The sequence below is a fragment of the Phascolarctos cinereus genome, unplaced genomic scaffold, assembly GCF_003287225.1.
Source record: "Phascolarctos cinereus isolate Bilbo 61053 unplaced genomic scaffold, phaCin_HiC Scaffold_4;HRSCAF=312, whole genome shotgun sequence".
NCBI classification, from domain to species: Eukaryota; Metazoa; Chordata; class Mammalia; order Diprotodontia; family Phascolarctidae; genus Phascolarctos; species Phascolarctos cinereus.
The window spans coordinates 382585340-382604774 of record NW_027555847.1 but is presented as its reverse complement, the minus strand read 5'-3'; the positions used below and the strand labels follow the sequence as shown (position 1 = coordinate 382604774).

General features: G+C 35.0%; 1 protein-coding gene across 1 annotated transcript in view; it reads right to left on the bottom strand.

Annotated features, from left to right (window-relative positions):
* RIT2 (Ras like without CAAX 2) overlaps window positions 1-19435 on the bottom strand; it is a 486751-nt gene that overhangs the window by 201714 nt on the left and 265602 nt on the right. Inside the window, exon 4 of the mRNA XM_020985731.2 lies at window positions 15624-15815. Coding sequence (XP_020841390.1) covers window positions 15624-15815 — 192 coding nt within the window. The remainder of the gene's footprint in view (window positions 1-15623; window positions 15816-19435) is intronic.

Below are 19435 nucleotides of genomic sequence, written 5' to 3'. Positions count from 1 at the left end.
AACTTCAAGAAATATAGGAAGTAGGAGGTATGTCAGTAAGATTACATTATGATAATGAACTAGACCTGGAGTCAGGGAGACTGAGATCAAATCCTGCTTTGGACATTGTGACCCTGGGCAATTCTCTTAATCTCTTTTAGACTCTGTGAAATGGAATCAAAAATAGCATCTACATTCCAGGGCTGTGGTGAGGATAATATAATGTAACATATGTAATGTTCTTTGTAGACTCTGTAATGCTACATAAATGCTATCTGTTATTGTTTTTGTTATTATGATTATTATCATAAAAAGATTAGGCATTTCAGTAGACTGCCAGCACAATGCAGCATAACACCCCTCCCCCCAATACAATGTGACTTTAGAGTATATTAATGGAAGAACTGTTTACAGAAAAAGGACTAATTTCCTTTGTGCTGTTCCCTAGTTCCATCACACCTAGATGACTGTAATTATTTATTCATTAATTAAGGGCCTACAATGTACATCATATTGTTTGGACAGCTACATGGAAAGACACTGACTAGTCACAGAGAATGCAGATTAGGACAAGGAAGCTTTTGAAGTGATTTGAAATTATGCCATAGGAAGGACCTGCTAATGGATCTAGGGATATGAATATCCTAGAGAAGACAATAATTGATGGTGATAGGGGTATTACAATTGTAGTATAATAATATTTTAAGAGTTACTCTATTGAAAAGGGATTATGAGAGTTGTTCTATTTGTCAGCCGAGGGAAGGAGCACTAGGAGGAATATGTGACAATTACAGAGAGGAAGATTTCAGATCCACATTTGGAAATATGTCCAATCACAAAACAAACTGCCCTGGTAGGTAACAAGTTCTGTGTCATTAGAGATCTTCAAGTACAGTTTGCTAGTCATATTTCACACAGACTAATGATCAAAAAGTGAAATGCATACCAAAGGAAAAACTTTGGACAAAGAGAGAAGACTTGATTTCTAGTCCTGCCTCTGCCAGGAATCAATTGGCAAGTCTGGGTTTAAATTTCATCAGCTATAAAATAGGGAGGTGTGGGGTGGAGTGTGAAAGATAAGGTAGATGAGCTCTAAGACCACTTCTAGGTCTAACATTCTACAATTCTATTATGGTTCATTTTACTGGAAGCAGGAAAACTTCAAGACTCTCTGAGATATGATTTGATTATCATTCAATCAATAATATCTATGCAACATTTATGTTCCCAGCATTGTTGCAGGTACTGTGACAAACATAATCATAATCTAAGCTCACTACTCTTGAGGAAATTTTATTTAAGTTGAAAATTGTGATTAGCAGTCAGAAAATAATGCTTTGAGGTACTATAGAAGTATGATGATCTTTGTGGTATGTATTGAATGTTTTGTAAGATAATGTTTGATATATTAATATCGCTATCTGTTGAATCAATATCTATGCACACACACACACACACAGAGACAAAGAGGAAGAATGATTTGTGGCAGATATTTAAAATTCTATAAGAGATTAAAGACAATGATGGTCTTTGGATTAGAGCTTTTAGCTGAAGAAATAAATCTTAAACTGGTTCTTCAACTAAGAAAGATTTAGAGAGAGGGAGAGAGGGAGAACAACCGGGCATTTCAGATGAGGAAACAATAAGAACAGAAGCACTGTGATTAGATTATGAATGCTGTGAGTTGGGGACAGGCAGGACATCAGCCAGATTGATTGAAACAAGCAATGACTATTGGTGAGGAATCAGGAACAAAATTGAATAAAGGAGACTATCAAGACAGCCCCTTGACTGAAGATCTAATTCCTTCCCTGAGTCAGTTTTAAGATTAATAATTTGGGAATGGATTGGCTTTAGAAATCAACTGAACTTGTACAACCTTATAAGTAAGAAAGAAGGAAGGTCCAATTCTTAAAACTATATCTTATCACCAACCTGCAATGGTGCCTGAGAATCCATCATCTTAATTATCTGGAATTCGTAGGTCTTTAATCATAACTTCTTTTTGTCTTTTAGGCTCTGAAGTCTCCAAAAATCAGTATTAAAACACAAATCTTTCAGAAAATTCAAATAATCCTAGTCAGCTGGCAGACTGCAGATGTTTTCATAATCTGGGGATATATTTTGATGGAGATGGCGGTAGTACAATGTAAGTCACCAAGGTGACACTAGATAAGGAAACAATGGCCAAAATCATTTGATATTTTGAGTACAATTCCATACAAATACATTTACTTTTTTCAATGTAAACAATGTTTAAATGTGTCAGTGTCAAATGTGCTTTGACTGAGAAGGCAGTGTATTGTTTATTAAATATAGTAAGTACACTTTCAAATTTGTGTTGACACATGTTGAATCTTGAGATGGGTGTGTTCTATCATAGCCAGCTTAGAGCATGTGACACACATAAATTGTCTAATTGCAGAGCTTACTGTATTTGAATATGATGTGAAAACTGAAAGTTAATATTTATGTGTGTGTATAAATTAAAAGTACATAGTATCATATTTTATTTATCAATATCATTCCTTTTAGTAATAATATAATAAGCTAATAGACAAAATTGTATAACATTTTTATAAAGTGAGATGATGTGAGGATTGTTATAAATAATTGTTTGAAAATGTCGACTATTATTATGAAGTTGAATTATCTTTATTTTTTTAAGTGAAATAAGATTCTTTTGTAATAGATAAACAGATAACTGATTTGATGAGATCTACTGGCACCAGTGAAACCAATGTAAAGAAAATAGAAATATTTTAAGTAGTATAAATACAGCACCATAAAGTAAAATTCCCAAATCTAGTAAAATATAATCCCTATATTTATATCTGATATCCTGAAATATTATAATTGAATGAGAGGATAGACCACTGTGTTTGCTTTGTACACATTCTTTATCCATAGGTAGCAAGATAACTAAGAAATTGAAACATGTTAAAACAGCATGTTAGCAATATAATATAAATTTTCAGAGATAATTAACAAACATTTTTCCAAACACCATGTTTGTAAAAAAAAAAACAACAAAAAAGGGGGACAGTTGGGTGGCAGGCTGGATAGCCCTGGATTCAGGAGGACCAGAGGTCAAATCCTGCCTCAGACACATAACACTTACTAGCTGTGTGACTCTGGGCAAGTCACTTAACCCCCAATTGCCTAACCAAAAAAAAACCCCAAAAACCCCCCAAACAAAACTAAACACCATGTCTGTGACATCAGAAATATTGCTCACTTCATAGAAAGTTGCTTACAGAATTGCTAACTGTACAAATCATTATTGGATATGAGAAATATTGCCATTACTTAACTTTTGACATAGAGATAGAAGAGTTGGAAAAGTACATGAACAATAGATTAAAATAGTTTCACTTGTAGATAATTTAGTGGGGGGGGGAAAACTACTCACATTTCATAAAACCTTTGTAATTATTTAAGAAAAAAGAGGGAAAAAAGTAAACTTTAACAATATAAGTGGAAAAAGCAACAGATGTAACTAAAGATGTGTGTATAATATTCTGATAATATGTAAAATGTTGTTGAAATTGATGTAGGAAATATTTCTTACTTTACAAATATCTTAATCTTAATGCTACATAAAAGTAAATTTTCACTATATTTGAATGTGACCTCAATGCAAAATTTATAATTTGGAAGAATTTTACTGGACTCTAGAATGATGACATTCAATCAATGTGAGGACAAATTCAAGTCTAAAAGTGATAATTAAAAAGCTGGCCCCTCATGGAATTTGAACACATGGTGTTCTACATGGACCATCATTAGTGTTGAGAAATAAAAGTAAGGAATTATGTGTTGGTTTTCAAATTATTAACCTCATTTAAAAAAAATCTATCCAAAGAAGGCTTTGTGAAATTATATAATCACATGTAGACAGAGAGTAGGAGGAGTTTACATTATTGCAAAACAAGCTAGCTTTCCTTTGTCAAAGTACATCCAAGGAATGTGTGAGCTTAACATATAAATTATATTTGTCTTATTAATTGTAGCAAATGTGGGACAGATTGTGTTATTTTATTATATACTATAATTCATTTATAACAAAAAATTTCCCTGAAATGTGTTTATTTGGTAGCTATTTTTGTAAAAGTATGCATTCTAAATATGTCAATGCAACTTTCTCAAATACATGCTTTGAACCAGAAACAAAACAAAACAAACAAAACAAAACAGAGTGACAGCTTTTGTGGGGAAAACACTGAGTAATATATAAACATTAAAAAAAAAGAATTGATTTGTTTCCCAATTTAAAAAAAAACCCACAAAACTTCACTGTAAATGAAATAAGAAAGTAAATAGTTGTTTATTAATCAATTTAGAGAAGCAATTCTCATTTTATTTTAAGGGCCTAGATGTTTCAAAACATTAATGGATGAAGTTCCAATTTGCCACAGATAACTATTGGGAAGATTTGGTTACACTTTTCCTGGTCTGCACTCTGGTCATTGCCCAGGAAAGGCTCCTGCTCCCTCTAGCTGCAAATGACAATGCTCCTTTTGGACCTAGAACTGGGACAAGGTTAGGTTCTCTGCTCTCTTGCAGCTGTAAGTACTTTTGCTTCTCTCTGCCTTGGAATTGACACCAGGGCTTTTACTTCCTTTTGAATGAACTGAAACATTCTTTTCTGCCCTGGAACTGTGACCCAAGAATGTGTATGACCAATACAGTTGTCAAACCATCACTAGGTCATGTACCCAGTGACAGCAAAGGATCGCCTATAATCTCTTCCTGACCAATCATCCAATCCCCTTACTGTCTCTGGCTTGAGAGCTCCCAAAGCTGCTGATGCCACTTCCTTCAAGATGTACCACCGGCACTGCTGTTGTGTTTTAGACTTCAGGCTAGCTCCTATCTTAGTGTCACAGACTATTCCTGCAGACCCCCTAAGTTTTCTTAGGCTGGGAAAATATCTCACACTGACATTTTGTTGACATTACCATTCCAGTATTTGATTTGAGGCATTATTTTAAAATTGTTTGGAGAGGGGTATTGAGATAGTTGGGCTGGGTTGCTGCCTCTATTCTACCATCTTGGCTTCTAGTTAAAACCACTGTTTTATGGGGTATTTTATTGGGAATAGCTAGTGCCAAATTTGCAGAGAGAGGTCATCCAGGTACACAATTGACTGAGTGTCTCATTTGGTATGGAGATTGGGACAAGGAGCATGACCATGGGTGGGGCAGGGTGTCCCGAGGTGAAATTCTGAAAGCATAGATGGCAAAGCATCATAGATATTCTCCTATTATCTCACAATACTTATTCCATGATGGTCTCCTTTGAGGAGATAATATCCTCTAAGTGTTAGATTTCTGAAAAATTTGGAAGCAGTTAAGTTGGTGCTGAGGTTTACTTCCAGCAACAAGTCTGGTTCCCAATGGTTCACTTATTTCTTTTTTCCGCTTAGAAAGAAACAGCCTTGTTCCTACAGCCTTTGTCTGACTTGTCAATTTTACAAACATGGCCAATGACCCGTGAAGCACAAACAATTCAGCAGATGTGCCATGAATCAGAGAAGGAAATAAATGGTAACATTCTCAGGTCGAGTTGAATCCATTTCAGGAAGTTGTCACATTTCCTGAGGTAAGGAGGTGGGAGCCCAGTTCACCCTAGGATGTACAAACTAAAGAAAAATTTTAGTTTGCAACAATAATATCTCCTAGACTGAATTCTTATTTGTATATGCTTCTGTGTGTGTGTATACACATATACACATTCATATTTGAGTTATACATAATATATAACACACATACGCATATGAATTATTATCACAATCTATAATAAAACAGCACAATTTATTACTCATAAGTCATATGCATATAAATTATGTATGTTATATATGTATATAACTCAGATATTAGTTTGTCTCTATATGTGTATATACACACATATTCATTTATATATACAAATATATACACATATATCTTTATATACAGACACACATTTATATATATATCTAAGTATACGTATACATTATGTCTATATATGCATATATAGACACATACATACTTTACACATATGCTTCTATACTTTGTATATAGACATATGAGTAAAGTATATTGCACACATATGTGCACATGTAAACATGTGTGCATATGCATGTACATGCATGCAAGTAAATGTATACACCACAGAGGAGTAAAGATACCTAGGAATTAAAGATTGCTTTATAATGGCATTTCTAATTCTAGGCCTAATTGTAAAGTAAATGTTATTGTTTTACAGGTGGGTTTTTTTTCCTTTTGTATCATCACCACTTAATAAGGATAAATATAATTATATATCTATCTATTTGATAATTATATTTCATTATAATTTGTTTTCCTTTAAACTCTCTATATTTTATTTCATGCATTAAACACATTATTCTGAGAAGAGAAATGCCAAAGGACTCCATGACACGCAAAAAATGGTAAAGAACCCCTGGATTAGGGCCAGATATCCTGGTGTCATCCAGGAGACAGAAGATGGTGGGGTTCTTTATAATGTTAACTACTATGGTAGTTTACAATGGTTAACATATCCATTTTATTCAAATTCATTACTCCATTGTCCCTTCTAGGAACCATTTTAATGTTCATCACTTTGTCTTTTTTTCTGTCAATCTTTTCACCCATAATGTTCTTCCTGTCCCTGTTCAATTATGAAAATTCTACCCATCATTCAAGACCAGATACATTCCTATGTGAGCTTCAAAACATTTCAAACTATTTTTGGCTACAATCAACTCTGCTCTTCTAAATTGTCAAAGTGTCTATTGCCTCAAACACATATTATGACATGTGACTATATTGACCTTTATAGTTCCCTAACTGGCTCCTATATAATATGTTGCCTCACCAACAAGATTACAATGCATTTGAAGGTAGTATCTGAGTCACACACACACACACACACACACGCACGCGCACACATGCACACACACACACTTTTATTATTGTCCACATCTCCTAATTCCCTAGGTCAGAATTAGGTATATAGAAAATATTTAACAAGTTCTTCTTATATTTATTATTTTATCAATTCTATAAATGGTATTTGGATGAGAATATGGCAGTACTGTGAGAGATAAAATTTTGGCCTTGAAGCCAAGGGATGCCTTTTTTTTTCATCCCACTTCATGTATTAGTTCTGTAATGTTGGACAAATTTCTTAATTTTAGCTTTCTCATTTATAAAATGGATATACTAACATTTGTGCTACAAAATTCACAAGTAAGTATACAGAAAGGACATTGCTAATATGAGAGCACTAAACTAGTACTGGTTATGTTCATTATTTCATAATTCCCAGTCTCCATATTTTATACAGCTCAACTGACCCTCAACTTACATGAATACTTGTACTGCAGACTTCCATAAAGGAGCAGTAGATATTCTTTTGGGAATCTGCCTGGTATTTAAAGGGGTACAGGGATTGCAGAGGGCTTTGTTATCAAGGCCTCAAGCTGAGCATTAAGTTGCAATTAGGCTGTCAATATTGGGAGTTTGTCTTGTTCTATCTTCAGATGAAACAGTCTGGGGTCTAGCGATTGACATGAAACTTTTTAAAATTTATCTCTTGGAATCCTTGAAATATTTCATTCAGGGTACTGTTTTTACATTTGAGGAAAGCTAAGAGAAAACAAGAATTAACCCAGTCTCACTTCCTGGCATGACAGCAGAGGACACTATGAAATGAAAGTCTGTACAATGAGGCACAGAGCCAGAGAAGATAGTGAGTAATTAAGGACTGCTTTACAGTAAGCAACACCTACTGAAGGCAGACTTAGAGAGTAAACAATCTTGGTTTGTAACTTCTACCTTAATTATGCCACCCTTACTTTAAAACAACAAAAATAGCTAACATAGATTTTAAGATTTGCAAAGTACTTTACATTTATTATTGTATTCTCACAACAATTATGGTGGGCATGTGCTATTGCTGTTCTCATTTTACACGTAAAAAAAACAACTGAAACTAGCAGAGATTAAGTATTTTGCTCATGGTCACATATCTAGAAAATGTCTAAGGAAGGCTCTGAACTCAGATTTTCCTGACTCCAGCACTTTCCAGCACTTTATCCATTAAAAAACCTAGGTTCCTCACTGAGTACCCTCGAAAGTCCCCAGTTCCCTGTGCAGCTTTTTCATTGCCCAATTTTCCCTTCTTTGTTTCCCCAACTCATCTCCCCACCCCCAAAGTTTCCTTCATCTGCATTCTCAAACTTTATTTTTTTTTTCCTTTTCCTATAACCTGTGCAAATAAACCAGTCTTCTTTCTCTCCTTTCCTTGCTAAGAAAATGAAGTAATCCTGATAAACCAATTCACATTCAGTGGTAATGACTGAAAGCATTTCAATATTTGCTGTGCCTCTCTCACTGACCTTCCAAATAACATATTGCCTTTGAACACGAAAGGCATTGTTTTCAATTGTAGGAGTCAATAATAGTGGAAACTTCAGGCATCATCAAAAGATAGATTTTTTTTTGTCCATCAAATCTTATAAGATAGGTAGTTATCTACTCCAGTAATAAGGAAGGAAACAACAAAGTAAATGAAGCATTTTCCATGTGCTACAAATAGACACTTTACCAATATTATCTCATTTGATCCTCAGAAAAACCATGAGAGTTAAGTTCTATTATTATCGTTAGAAAATGAAATAATGAGTCAGACAGAGGTTAAAGGACTTGCCCAGTGTTAACATAACTAGTAAGTATCTGAGATCAAATTTGAACTCAGGACTTCCTGACTCCAGGGTGCTATCCACTTTATCACTTAGCTCCTGTAATGTTGATATTGATTCTAGAACTTTCTGTTCCATTTTTAGGACATTAAATTCAATTTTATTTTATGATATGAATATCTTCAGTCTAAGGAACAGTTTAAAGCAATCACTTGCTATCATTAAGTTATGCCAAGTAGCAATGGTGGAGTGGGATTACTATACCTATTGAGCAGGATCTGGCTTGCAAAATTATTTATCTTACTATTTTCTTCATTGAATTTTTAAACTTTTTTTTAAACCTAATCTAACCTTAGAAATCCCCACAGTTCATTTGGGAAAGTTTTTTTTTTAAATATTTTCATTGTTTAGATAGAGAACATGAGGCCCACACCACTCATGGAGTGGCAGCTAGGTAGTACAGTAGACATATCACTGGTCCTGGTGTTAGGAGGACCTGAGTTCAAATTCAGCTTTAGACAATTAGTATCTATATATAAGCCTGGGCAAGTCATTTACCGGTGTTTTGCCTCAGTTTTCTGGACAAAATGTGGATAATAATATCACTTACCTTGCAGGATTAATGTGAGAAACAAATGAGATAATATTTGTAAAGCACTTAACCCAGGGATTGAGACAGAGTAGGTATTATATAAATATTAGTAGTTGTTATTATTATTATCATTCAGCAAACAAATTGAAGTTCTAATTCTGGCTTTGTCATTCCCTATAAAACTCCAGGTAAGTCATTTAACATCTCTGAGCCTGCTAGAGTTTTAGATCTAAAATGTATATTAAGGTTTTTAACTTACTGGGCAGAGCCAAGATAGTGGAGAAAAGTCAAGGACTTGCTTAAGCTCTCCCAAAATCCTTTCCAAACAATTTAAAATAAAGCCTCAAAACAAATTCTGGAGTGGCAGAACCAAGAAATGGATGGGGTGAAACAATTTTTTAGCCAAAAATAACTTAGAGAGTTAAAAGGAAAAGTCTGTCAGAATGGGTTAAGAGTGGAGCACAATCCAGTGCTGGCCATGTGAACTCAGGCTTCACCAGCCTAACCTTGGGGGTAGATTTAATCAGCTGTGGCAGCAGCAGCTTCCAGAGCTCTCAGACTACAGACAGTAAGGGAGTCAGACAATTGGTCAGAAAGAAATTCCAGGGATCCCTTTACTGACACTGAGAGCAGGATTCTGCTGCATTGCCCATACAGTTATCCACTTCCCAGTCTTGGGTTGCAGAGGAGGAACACTAGAACACCAGCCACAGGGGAGCAGGAACCTGGACACAGTTCTAGGGCAGAAAAGAATGCTTGTTGTAGCTTACAGACCTAAGCACAAGCTAGGGGAGCAGTTTACATCCCTCTCTTTAGATCATACCACTTAGGAAGAACTGAAAACCTACAGACCCCCAAACTAGCTCTGCAAAGAGCTGTACAAAATACTTCAAGCTTGGGACAGTGCCCCCTAAGCCCCAGGAAAAGAGCCAAATTTTAACATAAAGCTAAACGTTAAGAAATAGGCTGGAAAAAAAATGAGTAAACAATAATAACAAAAAATAACCTGACCATTGAAAGTTACCATGATGACAGGGAATATCAAAACACAAACTCAAAGACAACAAAGTCAAAATTGCTACATTCAAAGCCTCAAAGAAAAATAGGAATCGGTCTCAGGCTTATAAAAAGAATTTCTTGAAGAGCTCAAAAAGATTTTTAAAAACCAGATAAGACAAATAGAGGAAAAATTGAGGAAAGAAATGAGAGTGATACAAGCAAAATCATGAAAAAAAAGTCAACAGTCCAGTAACAGAGGCACAAAAAATACTGAAGAATATTACACCTTAAAAAACAGAATAGGACAAATGGTAAAAGAGGCACAAAAATCTACTGCAGAGAACTCCTTAAAAATTAGAATTGGGCAAGTGGAAGGTATCACTCCATGAGATATCAAGAAACAATCAAATAAAATCAAAAGAATGAAAAAAATAGAAGAAAATGTGAAATATCTCATTTTTAAAAAACTGACTTGGAAAATACATCAAAGAGACATAAAAATTATCGGGCTATGCGAAAGTCATAATGAAAAAGAAAAACCTAGACATCCTCTTTCAATAAATTACCAAGGGAAACTGCCCAGATAGTCTTCAAAGCAAACAGTAAAATAAAAATTGAAAACAAGAACAACAAAAAACACTGGTCAACTTCTGAAAATGATCCCAAAATCAAAACTCCCAAGAATATTATGGCCAAATTCTCTAGCTCCCAGGCCAAAGAGAAAATATTGCAAGCAGCTTGAAAGAAACAATTCAAATATCATGGAGCCACAGTAAAGATGACACAAGATTTAGTAGCTTCTACTTTATAAAATCCAGGAATTGGGATATGATATTCTGGAAGTCAAAGGAGCTACAATTACAATCAGGAATCACAAACACAGTAAAACTAACTGTAATCCTTTGGGAGGGAGGAAATGGATATTTAATGAAATAGAGGCCTTTCAAGCATTCCTGATGCAAAGACCAGAGCTGAATAAAAAATCTGACTTTCAAATATGTGAATCAAGAGAAGCACTAAAAAGGTAAACAGGAAAAAGAAGTCATAAGGGATTCAATGAGATTAAAATGTTTTCATTCCTACATGGGAAATGATAGTTATAACTCCTGAAGTTTATCATTATTAGGGAAGTTAGAAGGAGTATACGTAGAATGCACAGGTGTGAGTTGAATATGATGGCATTATATCTGAAAAAAAATAAAATTAAGGACTGAGAAAGAGGAATAAAGTGGGAGAAGGGGTAAGGGGGATGTAGAATAGGGTAAATTATCTCACATAAAAAAAGGTATGAAAGAGACGGGAAGTTAGGGAGGAGCACTTGAACTCTTTGGAACTATTGGAAATGGCTCAAAAGAAGGAATAACATCCACATCCATTTGGGTAGAGAAATCTATATTACCCTTACAGGAAAGTAGGAGGGGAAGGAGATAAGAGAAGAAGTGGCCTGATAATAGAGACAGTGGATTGGGGGAGGCAGTAGTCAGAAGCAAAACACTTTTTGAGGAGGGACATGGTGAGAGGAGAGAGAGAGAGAGAGAGAGAGTAGGATAAACACTGGGAAATGGGATGGAGGGAAATACAGAGTTATCAATCATAACTGTCAAAAAAATTTACAGCAAGTTTTTCTAATAAAGGCATTATTCCTCAAATATGTGGATAACTGAGTCAAATTTATTAAAAAATAAGAATGATTCCAAAAATGATTAATGGTCAAATGATATGAAGAGGCACTTTTTAGATGAAGTAATCAAAGCTATCTATAGTCATAAGTAAAAAATTCTCTAAATTACTGTTCATTAAAGAAATGCAAATTAAAACTACTCTTAAGTGCTACCTCACACCTACCAGATTAGCTAATATGACAGAAAAGGAAAATGACAAATATTGGAGGGGATATGGTCAAATTAAGACACTACTGCATGGTCAGTGGAGTTGTGAACTGACTCTACCATTCTGGAGAACAATTTGGAACTATGCCAAAGGGTTATAAAACTGTTCAAACCCTCTGACCCAGGAATACCACTACTAGGTATGTATTCCAAAGAGATCAGTAAAAAGTAAAAGGGCCTATATGTTCAATTATAGTTTTAGCAGCCTTTTTAAGGGGTTGCAAAGATTTAGAAATTGAGGCAATGCACATCCATTGAAGAATGTGATTATGATGGACTACTATTATACTATAAGAAATAATGAGCAGGCTGCCCTTGGGGGGGGGAGAAACAAAACAAAACAAAACTAGAAAGACTTACATGAAATGATGCAAAGCAAAATGAGCAGAACCAGAACATTATATACAATAACAATATGGTACAATGATAAGCTGTGAATAACTTAGCTCTTCTCAGAAATACAATGATGCAAGACAATTCCAAAGGACGTATGAAATGCTATCCATCTCCAAAGAAAGAACTGATGGTGTGTGAATGCAGATTAGAGCATGCTTTTTTTTTAACTTTCCTTATTTTTTTTGTTTTTTTTGTTTTTTGTCTTTGTTTTCTTTTACAACATGACTAATATCAAACATGTTTTTCATGGCTGCACATAAATAATAAAATTGCTTGCCATCTCAGTGGGAGGGGCAGGAGGAAGGAAAATAATTTGAAATTCAAAATTTAAAAATAAAAACTAATGTTAAAATTGTTTTTACATGGAAGTGGGGAAATAAACTATTAAATTAAAAAATATATATTTTCTTGTTCATCCTGCCTGTTTACAGGTGATAAAATTTAAACTCAGAAATATGAAACAATTGCCAAATAATGCTGCCTTCTAGTTCAAAGCTGACAGAATTGAAGAATCACAATTTGGGAGTTTCCTTAGAAGGCATCTGATCAAGAATCTGTCCTTTACCATACCAAACATGTTCATTCAGCTTCTCTGTAAGACTCTGAATAAGATAAAGGAGGAACCCATCACCTCCTAAGGAATTACACTTAGTTGGAAAGTCTAATTAAAACTCTTAACACAGAAGCCTAGGAACTACATCACACTATTACTACTGTAAAGAAATGAACAAATTAGAAGGAAGATAGCATACTAAATATAAAAGATGTTAAAAAAAATGTCCTAAGTACGTTGCAAGTCCAAGTCTTTAAAGAATTTATTATGAAAATTGATCTCTTAGTCAGACAACTGGAATACTGTAACAATCTATACATATACATATGCATATGCACATGCATATATTATATGCCTGTCTGTACATGTATATGTGTGTGTATATACACACATATATATGTATATGCATTTGTGTCTGAGTGAACAAATACCAAAGAAATATCTGAGTGCTCTAGTATGTACACTTTCTTACTTTATAGGAAATTGATTAGTATATGAAAATTCAAATGTATATAGGAGGGTATCATCTGTATTACCAGAATCATCCTGCAACGAAATTATTCTTTAACATAGTCCCTGATATTCAGCAATGTTTGTGTCTCTTTTGTTTACTTTTTGGAAAGGTAATTAACTATAGGAACATAAAGTTATAGGTTTCGAACCCAGTTCAATTGAGAATTAATATGAAAAGAAAATGAGGATTTTTTTTTAATGATCTAAATGTAATAAGACCTTGGAATTGACTTGCACCTTAGGATTTATAGTTCAGTTGGGACTTTTGTGGTGTGTGAGCCAAAAGGAGAAACTGAGTCCTACACTGGAGTTCTTGAAGAGATATACACAGACTGTGACACAGGCTAAAATGAACAAGAGAGATCTCATAATTTGAGGCAGAAAGAATTTGAGAAAAGGAGTAACAGGTGAAAAGAGACCCCACAGGTATTTCAGAGAAGCTTCAAGCTGAAGTAGCAGTTTGTCCACCTCTTCAGTAACTAAGGGAATTTACAAATATCTGTGTGTGTGTGTGTGTGTGTGTGTGTGTGTGAGTACACACATATTTTCCCTCTTGCTGCCTGTCCATTAACAGAAGCTGTACCACACTCTCTCCTTGCTTATTTATTCTATCACTATTCAACAATATGAATTTTTGCCACAAACGTCAAGAGGTCAGGGATTATTTAGTGATAAAAAGGAATTCAAATTGGGTAAGGTAACCCAACCTCTACCTAAATGTTACAACTTTTCCTAATTGTAGGTTCTGATCTGTTTGGATTGTACCCCTAACTTATTGTTTACTCCAAACTTCATAAAGCAACAGAGGAGGGGACTACATGAACTAGAGATGGCATTATATTTCCCTTATGCTTACAGAACGGAGAGGTTAATTCCTGATATAGTGTGTGGCCTATTAAATCCCAAGAACCCAAGGACAGAGGGAGGAGAGGCCACGATGAATATTGGCCAATTGCCCTCTCCAAAGTGACACCTGCAACTACCAGTATTACATAAGGAAAAGAAATAAAGAAGAAATCCAACAAAACCTTACTTAACATGTAGCTTCTCAGAAACATTAGACCTCTTTGGGACTCTCTAAACTACAAACTCCTGAGAAACCTCATCACGGGGAAATATCATTATGGTAGAAGATTGAATCTGCTAGTACTTTTCATCAGTATACTCTGCCCCTCTTATTGAACCCTGTAACTGGAGGGCAGGGCTTTGAGATCTCAGGCCTCTATTTCAAAAAAGGGACTCAGCAGAGTTTTTTTACCTTTTCTCACCAGCTACACTACTTTGGACTTTACCCATGGTACCTCCACCAACTCATTTACAGCTTCATTTTTTTTTTGTGCTGTCTTCCCCTATCAGATTGTAAGCTCCCTAAGGGCAAGGTTTTTATTTGTATCCTCAACACTTAGCACCATGTCTGGCATATAGCAGGTTCTTTAAAAATGTTTATTGACTGACTACATAAAGTGAACCACATATATGGGGTTACATCAGGGTCCCTTTGTCCACTGATGCAAGTTTCTTGCATTGGTTTCTTTATGTGAAGCAAAAGCTAATGAATTTCTTACCTTAATCTTCATAACCTGCTTCCAGAATGACCTATGTTTATAAAATCTGTACTGACTAGACTTAGTGATGCAATTCTGGAAATTGGCTAATGTGAATTTCATTCAGAGAAGTCTCTACCATGAGTCTATCTGATCCCACCTGATGCCTAGTGACTGACCCTCCTTTGGCCAATGATTTCCGTGGAAGAAATGGGAGAAGAGAAGATTGACCATGTTTCCTTATGGCTAGGTATCATGGTATGGTTCTAGGGTGGCTTCCAATAGAAAAATTTAAGAGGATACTTTATTCATAAGCTTCTATCTTTTACACACACACACACACACACACACACACACACACACACACATACAGAGAGTCTTTTGAAATTGACCTTGGAAGCTATAGTAGCCAGACATGCTGTGAAATAGTCTATGGAAAAGAAGACTAACCAATTCAATTGACACATACCTGTCGGGCCTGCTCCAGATCAATTTTGTTTCCCACTAGCACCAAAGGAATGTCATAGGTGTGGCGGACCTGATAAATGAGCTCTTTAAACCCAGCAGCTTCCTGGAAGGACTGCCGGTCAGTGACAGAGTAGCATATGATGAAGCCCTCTCCACCTCTCATATACTGGTCCCTCATAGCTGTGAATTCTGCCTGCAGAGGAAGGATAAGAATAATTTTATAATTTAGAATAGAAGAACAAACATATAACACCAATAGAATAGGAGGTCAAATCTCTATATGCACAGTGACTAAGCATTGCATGTTTTATTTATTTATTTTTTTAAGGATTTTTCAGGTTTTTTTTTCTTTTAGGATTTTCAGGTTTTCAAAATAATTTTGTATTTATTTAATATTAACTTAATATGTGGACATATATCATAGCTTTAGAACAGGAAGGAGACTTTGGGGTCATCTAACATATCTGCTACCTCTTAAATCATTTTAGAGGTAAGAGAACTGAGCCTCAGAGGTTTGGTCACTTGTCTAAAGCCACCCAGGTGATAAATGGAAAGAAAGGGATTTAAATCTAGGTCCTCTCACTCCAATTTCTATCCTTTTTCCATTGTAGCCCATTTTGTATCCCCCCAACCCAGCTGAAAGTAAGGGTAGGGCTTAGTACAAAGAGTTACAAATGTAGATGCTTAATAAATGTTTGTTGAATTAAATGTGTAGGTGAAATTTTACCATTTCATTATGTGATTACCAAACACTTAAATAGTTTGCTTTCAGGTATACACATTTTTCCATTTCAATGATGTGTTAAGGGAGGATTTTAAATAGCAGTGTGTGTGTATGTGTGTGTGTGACAAAGATAAGAGAGAGAGAGAGAGAGAGAGAGACTATTCTCTATTCTATTTCCAGACAAGGATTCCTTGTTTCCTATAGAATACTGTTTCTCTTTGGATTTTCACCTATAGCAATATTTGCACTTACCAATTCTGTACCAACATATCCTTAAAGATCTGTCATTCTAATCATAGGAACACAGATCTAGAACTGCTATGGACCTCAGAAGCTATCTAATACAACCCTTTCATTTTTCAGAAAATGAAATTCAAGCCCGGAGTGGTAAAGTGACTATCCTGGAGTTGTATAACATTGCATGAGAGAAAGAATGTGAACCCAGTTCAGAGTCAGGTCTCTTTCAGACTACCAAAAGGGTTGCTCTACCCACTCTTGTTAGGTGTAAGAATGGAATGGCATAACCAATACAGAAGTGCTGTGAAGAATTGAAAACCTGATATAATATTTTATAGTACTTCTTAGCTTTGATGGGAAAGGGGAAATCAAGTTGAATGTCTTTGTCACCATGGGACCATGTGCCAAATTTTCATGGAATTAAATTAAATCCAAATATGACTTCATTTATCAAATATTCTTAATATGAATATTATGCTCTAACAATCAATGCAGAATACCCTCTTTCCTCTGACCACAAAGTTGCCAATTGCTAATGGAATAAATAAACCCTCAAAGAGGCATCGGGGGAAGCCAGGACACAAGATTGAATAAGAACTTTGGCAATGTATTACCTGCACAATATATGCTACTGTAATCATTTTATAAGGTAGAATTCAATGTTCAACATGTTATTTCCCCTTTCATTTATCCATGAATTAAAGAACAGTACTCTTTGTATTCCAAGCATCCTGCATGTTAATATCTTCCTCAATTGCTTCCTGCCATAAATGAAACTTGTTGGTTAATAATTCAGAAACATTACTAGATTCCATTTGCTAAGCATAAGCAAGAGGATTGCTATGAAACAGACTTACTGTGTAAAATCCTACTCCCAAAAAAAGTAAATGTGTCTTATATATTTGTGGAACCCAAATATATAGTTTTAGCACTTTCTTTTGATATATTAGTTACTATGTGGTCAAAATGAATGGTCAGGAAAAGGCATGAAACATCTTAATTTTGAAGGAAAAAAATGGGAAAAGCCTTAAGTCTTTTTTTTAAGTACTAAAACAAAGAATTAGAACTTAGTGTGGGGGGCAGCTAGGTGGTGCGGTGGATAGAGCACTGGCCCAGGATTCAGAAGGACCTGAGTTCAAATCTGGCCTCAGACACATAACTCTTTACTAGCTGTGTGATCCTGGGCAAGTCACTTAACCCCATTGCCTAGCCAAAAAAAAAAAACTTAGTATGAAAATCTACTAAATATATTATAATTTCCTTTTAGCTAACATATTAAATCGAGGCTTCTCTGCTTGCAGTTCAAGATTGGCCACAGTTTGGTACCTGCCTAGCTCCCCATGGTAACATTATAGAAATGAATGATAAAAGATTTGGAGTTAGGAAAACTTGGTTTTTTTCTCTCTCTCTATCTCACTTTTTGCCATTTGTTTTAAAATCATTTTTGAGATTATGTTAGTAGTGAGGCTACTGCAAATGAAGTATACAAAAGTCAAGCTCTAACAAAGTACTGTAGAGATGCACATAGAGGTCAATAGCAGGCTACAACACATTTTTAATAAAGAATTGTACAGTAAAAGCCATGAGAAAATGCTTAGAAAAATTCTTAGTGGTGAAAAGATGGTATAATAGGGATAATAACGGAACAACTTCTGTGCTTTATGAGTATCCATACAAAGCACTTAAGAGGAAGGCCTCCAATACATTGAGTAGACAACCAATAAAAGATTTAGATGATGTACACAAAGATCTCAGAGGATAAACAGGCATCCTTGATAGGAATACACATATTTCTAAGGCTGTAGATCCATTAAAATTTTGAAAGGCTGTCTACCTCATAGGATTCTTGTGAAGAAAGCTTTATTTATTTATTTGTTTATTTATTTACTTATTTCCAAAGTTAACATGCCATATAAATATGAAATCCTCATCTTACAGGATTACTAAGGAAAAGGAATTGTGTAGACCTAAAGGAACAGAGACATGAGCTATTAAAGATAATATTGCCATTGTTTTTGATGTCTCCCACCACCATAACCTCAAATAGGAAGAAATGCATCCAATTTCTATTGATTGAAGTAATAGAAGCAATAAGAGAATGCAGAAGAAACTCCACTGAGTATAAAACCTTCTGAAAGAGGAGCAAGAAGTCAATAAAATTCTCCTCCTCCTTCCTAACCTTGGCCCTCTGTGTGCCCTGTAAAAGCGCCATAAACAATATGGAGGCTTTTTTTTTTAAGCTCCAGTTTTGGTGGCCTCTTTTCTGTCCCTTCACATCATTGTTTAAAATTATTCAGATAAGGAATTGTTGATCTCTACAGCTGTGTTTCTTTCCTCTCGTTACTTTTCTGTTCTTTATCATCTCTCCACAGTTGTCTTCACTTCCACAATCTGCTATGTTTAAAAGCGAAGCACGACAAATGCAGTGATAATCTCAGTGTGAGAAGATAATTTAGTAATGGAAAACATATTAAATACTCCCTGTATGTAAATTGCTGGGTCAGAGAATTGAAAATAAAAACAAAACAGAAACATATCTGTCTGAAAAGTCTTACTACATTTTAAATTTTTTGAAAGCTAGAGCTGAACCAAGATTTTTGGGACACCTTATATAAATATGTGAATACCGTGTCCTTGAGGTACTTACAATCTAGTAGGGATTATGTATATAGATAAGTATAATGTGAACTAGATGGTAAGAAATGCCTATGGCGAAGAAACTCCACTGTGAAATTGTAAGGGAAGAAATGTGTTTTTGTTTGTCTGCTTGCATTTTTCACCCGGGGGAGGGAAACAAGAATCAAGAGAAAATTTCGTGGAAGATGTAGCATTACAGCTCAGTCTTAGAGCAA